This window comes from Calliphora vicina, unplaced genomic scaffold (assembly GCF_958450345.1).
Source record: "Calliphora vicina unplaced genomic scaffold, idCalVici1.1 scaffold_18, whole genome shotgun sequence".
NCBI lineage: Eukaryota > Metazoa > Arthropoda > Insecta > Diptera > Calliphoridae > Calliphora > Calliphora vicina.
In genome coordinates this window covers 812,743-818,987 of record NW_027052672.1, presented here as the reverse complement: position 1 = coordinate 818,987, position 6,245 = coordinate 812,743, and the positions used below count along the sequence as shown (strand labels likewise).

General features: G+C 29.1%; 1 protein-coding gene across 2 annotated transcripts; it reads left to right on the top strand.

Annotated features, from left to right (window-relative positions):
• The first annotated feature begins 634 nt into the window (after positions 1-634).
• LOC135963151 (troponin C) lies at positions 635-4,485 on the top strand. 2 transcript variants are annotated; one of them, XM_065514925.1, is made up of 5 exons: positions 635-766; positions 837-867; positions 933-1,076; positions 1,159-1,410; positions 4,241-4,485. In XM_065514925.1, the coding sequence occupies exons 1-5, from the start codon at positions 749-751 to the stop codon at positions 4,267-4,269; spliced, it is 474 nt and encodes a 157-aa protein (XP_065370997.1). In that variant the 5' UTR covers positions 635-748; the 3' UTR covers positions 4,270-4,485. The 2 variants fall into 2 exon arrangements, with proteins under 2 accessions (XP_065370997.1, XP_065370996.1); XM_065514924.1 differs by having other exon boundaries at positions 642-766; positions 834-867.
• Positions 4,486-6,245: the final 1,760 nt, after the last annotated feature.

The window sequence follows — 6,245 nt, the reverse complement described above, 5'->3', positions numbered from 1 at the left end:
TGTGTGGTATTGTTTGCAAACTTCAGGCTGACAAACTGTTTTGATATACTCCTCGTACATACATACAAACATACATATGTTCATATAAATAATGTTCTGTTATTGTTTTACAATTTCCACTAAAGCTCTCCACCATATAGACGATGATCCAAAAGGAAAAACAGCCACAATAGAAAGAAGCAGACAATCACACACATGTGCATACATATGTATTTCAACATATTGTGAAAATGTGGTGAAAGGGAAGGTGTAGAAAATAAATGATATAAAATTGAAATTATAAACATTTGCAAACCACTATAGAGTGCATGCAGCAGCATTTTATGAGTTTTTACAGTATTTTTCGGCAAAAAACAATAAAAACAAAAATGGAACGAACACTCTATTCAAAATGGTATGGATGGATAGAAAACAGTAGCAGGCCGAAATAGCCGCAGCAGAATCAGCAGCAACAGAATAGAAACAGGCTAAAATTTATTAAAAAAACAGTGATTTGAATGGGTGAGTGCGTATATTTACTGTGTGTGGGACGACGGCGGCGGCACTGAAGGCATATGAAAATATGTAGATATAGTAATGACGGCTGCGTTTGATGACAGCGGCTGGCTGCCATGACAACGATATGATTTTGGAAGCAATGTTGACTTTGAAACAATTAGTCGGAGAAAGATCGCGGACCATACAGGAGGTTCTTATCAATTAAAAATTCATTGTTAAGAAGTTTGGAAACCAGGAAGTGAAAGCCAAAATGAGTTCAATCGTAGTTGTAAGTTAAATTTATTTTCTTCATGTAACAAATAAACTCATTTTATAAAATTTTCATCAATGTTAAGCAGGATGAAGATCTTACACCCGAGCAAATTGCTGGTAAGTGTTTTTTTTAAATTTGTTTAAAATCTTTGTATTTAATACAATTTATTTGTTTCCAATAGTTTTGCAAAAGGCTTTCAACAGTTTCGATAATCAAAAAAGTGGCAGTATTCCAACCGAAATGGTGGCGGATATTTTGCGCTTGATGGGTCAACCTTTTGATAAGAAAATCCTCGAAGAACTTATTGAAGAAGTTGATGAAGATAGTAAGTAGTATATATGAACATAAACCCGAATTTATTCAAAAATATGCTAAACATCAACTATTTTGTGTAATGTTTCTCTTAGAATCCGGCCGTTTGGAATTTGGTGAGTTCGTACAATTGGCTGCCAAATTCATTGTTGAAGAAGATGCCGAAGCGATGCAAAAAGAATTGCGTGAAGCTTTCCGTCTGTATGACAAACAAGGCAACGGTTATATTCCCACAACCTGTCTTAAGGAAATCCTTAAAGAATTGGACGATCAATTGACTGATCATGAATTGGATATTATGATTGAGGAAATTGATTCGGATGGTTCTGGAACAGTTGATTTTGATGGTAAGTGTTGAATTGTTTGTAATTTAAAGTTTCGCAATAGAAATACTCTTTAAGGTATTTATAGACGGCAACACTGAGTATTAATATTTGTCAAAAACTCAAGTATCATAATACAATTTCATCGTCTAAACAAAATTTGTATTAGATTTTCAAAAAATACAAATGATTTTTTTGATTTACGGTCGGTATTGAAAATTTGTTTAAAACAATTCAAAAACTTTTTATTTTCATATGTATCGGGTATGTATTTATAAAAACAAATAAGGCAAACAAAAATGTAAAGAAAATATAAAATAAAAATAAATTTAGCAGAAAATTATCAGTCAACAAACAAATAAAATATTTGTAATACTATCGTGTAAACAAGAAATATATTTTTCGAAACGATTTCTTGACATACCTAAAGATTTCAATAATATTTTAAATTTGAAAAGTGTTAATACTCAGTACTGCCGTCTATAAATACCTTTAAAAATATTGAAATTCAAAGTACATACTATTATTTTGAATATTACACATGTGTCCAAAATCGCGATTTGGATAAACATTTAAAAAATAATTAAATGAATTATATCGTTTTATTGGAAACAGTGAAGTGATGAACAGATAACGATAAAATGTATGTGAACTAGCATAACAAATTTGCTTTTAAAAATTAATTTTGTAAGAACAAAAATCAAACACAAAATATTTCCAAATTTAATAATAATTTAGGAAAAACATTTTCAAATTCTAATTAGAGTAGATTTGAATTTATAACGGTTTGGATGTGGCTTTTGCACAAATATGGTCTCACAACATCCTCCAGTATGGTCTCACAACATCCTCCAGTATGGTCTCACAACATCCTCCAGTATGGTCTCACAACATCCTCCAGTGTATTGAAATTCTGTCCATATATTACGGTTCCATAATATTAGAAACGTTAAAATGTAGCACATAAAAAGTGAATTTGGACTATTTTGATTTTCAGATATTAGATTTTCAAATACATAATACAATTTATTTTTTGTTATTTACGGTCGGTATTCATACCATAGAGAACATAGAACAGAAACTAGAAAAAACTCAAACAACAAAATTATTAAAAATAATCACATATACGTGTGTTGTGTTTGTTTTCACATAGTTTTTTTATACTAATACATTCTCACCACTTAGGCTTTTGACAACTGAGTTAAGTCTTTGACAGTGGAGTTTCCGATGTATGTTTATTTATCTATGATTCATACATTTTTTTAAACAATTCAAAAACTTTTAATTTTCATATGTATTAGTAATTGATGTTCTCTAAAATGAGTGAACCGATATTCTTTCTGGAAATTTCCCATGAAAAGTGACGACAATACAATTTTTTTTTATATAAAAGCGGTCTTGTGGATTGGAAAATGTATTTTTCAATATGATTTCATGACTGATGAATTTCATTACATATATTTATATATTTGAAAAATATTACTACATAGTATTGTCGCCTGTAAATACCTTAAATATCACAAAATCTACACATAAACAAAAATGCATATGTATATAGACTGTCACTGTATCCCTTATATACAGTAATTGTCACTAACATCTGATCGTTTGGCTAACTCCAATTTATATATTTTGGGTCATTTGACACGTATGTGCTGTTTGTAGTGCAGAGAGAAGACAATTGGTTACTTTATACATTCCATCTAACATAGTGTGAAGTCAATTTAGTGTCTCTAAGTAACCTAGAGTGTAGTCACTTTAAACGTTTATTTTATACCGCCATTAGAAAGTAGTTTATTTGAAAATTATTGATAGCGAGTGGACCAGGTCCATCCAAATGATGTAAAATTCAACTTTCGGGCAAAAATTCTTAAATCTCATAGTCAATATCAAATAAGGGTAACCCATTTTAGATGGCTAAATATGTTCTTAATTATCTTGAAAAGATAATAACCCCGATCCTGGTATGAATATTATAGCCAAAAAACTAAAAATCCCATTTTTGAGATTTTTCAACAATTTTTCAAATTTAAAAATTCTATATAACTGTAAAATTTATTAAAAATATTCATAAATAAAAAATTAATTTTAATTTGAAAAATTTTATCTTTGCAAAAACTCAATAAAAAAGCATTTTTGTGATACCTATACAACCACTTTTTTCAACAAACAATGACTAAATGTAAGAGTAAAACTGGTTATCATAAAATTTTTTAACCTTTTGCATTTCTAACAAAATAAAAAAAATAATAATACAGAAATTCCAAAAAACGAGTTAGATATTAGCATTTTTATTTTTTTCCCATACCAAACGTATGTACATACCCAGGTATGTTGCTGTTGACCTGCGTAAAGCAGTTCTGCTGTTGACATACTATATGTTTAATCAATATAGGTGGACAATAACATACTTAAAAGTGTACCACAAAAAAAACGTGTGGCCTATTTATATATAAGATGTAAATATGTATGTATTTACATATAAAAGAATTTCCAATGCAATTTGTATCGTTTATAATGTTAGAGTGGTCGGATCAACAATGTGTGGAAAAAACGAAGAATATCGTATTTCCCACGTTTATATGTTTAAAATCGCTAAAAATAATATGTATGTATATAGAGAGGAGTTTGCTTATATATAGAAAACATCCATTTAAATATCAACACATTTTCTCCTCCCTACTCATGTATTGTATTAGTGAAGAAATCAGTTTGAATTTTTCATATAGATACATATGGATGTATGTATGAACGATTATGATATGTCTCATTAAAAATTAGTAATTTATTGATGTTGTTTTTCTGTTTTTCTTTGTTTATTAAAATTTTATGAATTTTCTTGGTTTATTTACAGAATTCATGGAAATGATGACAGGCGAATAATAGCAAACGCAACGGCACCAAAAACAAAAAAAAAAGATCACCTCTACTCTACCTGTGTGTGTGTGCTTAATTAAATGTTTAAACGTTTAATTTAAAAATGAAATGTATTATCTAATTTTATTTTTTATACTAAACTGAAAAAAACAACAAAAATGTATCACCCATCGCACACTTTTATAACGGTAACAAAATAAATAACCAACACAATTCACAAAATACACCGTTTTTTTAATAAAACCTTGTCATATGATGTCATACATACAGCATAAATAGTTTTGTAATAAATATTAAATTTAAAATAAAAAACACACTTTATTAATTTCTTTGGAGTCCCAAAGTAGGGCACCTCAGACATGCAACAATTATTAATGGGCCGTGTGCAATTTATCTCTTATACTTATTGAGTTATATGCATTTGAAGTTTTTTCATGACATCGGGCATAATCTACAGAGAGAGAGCCTCAAAAGTGTGTAAACACCACAAGTTATTTGATTTTTTTTAAGATAATGTAAATTCTAAAATCTATCCATCGATTACAATTTGAAAGGTTCGGTTTATTGGAGATTGGGCTGAATAATAGATTCGGTAATGTTTTTTATGATCTTCAAAAAATTCACTGGTGTTTACTAGGGTATTCAATTAATCGGGTTCCTGGTTTAATCGGTTAATCGAGCAAATAATTAATAGGTTAATAATCCGTTAGTTTTAAATTATTCGATTAACCGAATAATTTCTATTTTAATTTTAAAATTAAAATAAATACACGAATTTTGTGTACTTTTGTTAATAAAAAGAACAAAAACATAAAAAAACAAGTAAGAGTGCTATATTCGGCTGTGCCGAATCTTATATACCCTTCACCAAATTATACTTCAAAATTTTAAATATTTTTAGGTAAACAAAATTTATTTTTTTTCCAGTTGTTTTTTGAATTTTTTGGAAAAAAAAATTTTTCGATTGTTATTTAAATTTTTTTTTTTTTTAAATTTTCAATTTTTTTTTTTTTTTAAATTTTAAAATTTTTTTTTTCGTTTTTTCAATTTTTTTTTTAAAAAAAAAAAAATTCGGGTTCAAAATTTTTTTCCCGATTTTGACCCATTGTAGGTCCAACTTACTATGGTCTTATATACGTCGTTGTAAATGTCTTTGAAATATCTATCATTAGATATCCATATTGTCTATATTAATGTCTTAGTAATCCAGATATAGGTAAACAAATAGGTCAAAAATCGAGGTTGTCTTGGTTTTTTCCTCATATCTCAGCCATTTGTGGACCGATTTTGCTGATTTTAAATAGCAAAATTCTCGAAAGCATGTCTGACAGAATTATTGAAGATTTGGATCCCGAAGATATCTGGGGTCTTCAGAAAACTGATTTCAACAGACAGACAGACAGACAGACGGACAGACAGACAGACAGACAGACAGACAGACAGACAGACAGACAGACAGACAGACAGACAGACAGACAGACAGACAGACAGACAGACAGACAGACAGACGGACATGGCTTAATCGACTCCGCTATCTATAAGGATCCAGAATATATATACTTTATAGGGTCGGAAATGAAAAATGTAGAAATTACAAACGGAATGACAAACTTATATATACCCTTCTCACGAAGGTGAAGGGTATAATAACAATAAATAAATATAGAGTTAGTTCGGGTAATGTGGAATACATACCTATTTTTAATTTGACTATAATTTTTAGAATCTTAATTCGATTGGAACAGTTCTCAGCTGGTGTTCTACTACAAGTGTTTCGTTTACATCCATGAAAGTAAAAAAGTCTTTTAAGTTCAAGTTTCAGAGAAATATGGGAAAAAGAGAAAAAACCCATAAACAAGGCATTGACAAAATCGGCGGGTAATGTGGTATACCATGTTCTGTTAATATTTTATACTAAACCACATAACCTATGCATGGTATTTTAATTTGTAAATGAATTTAACAAATTCATGTATTTTATG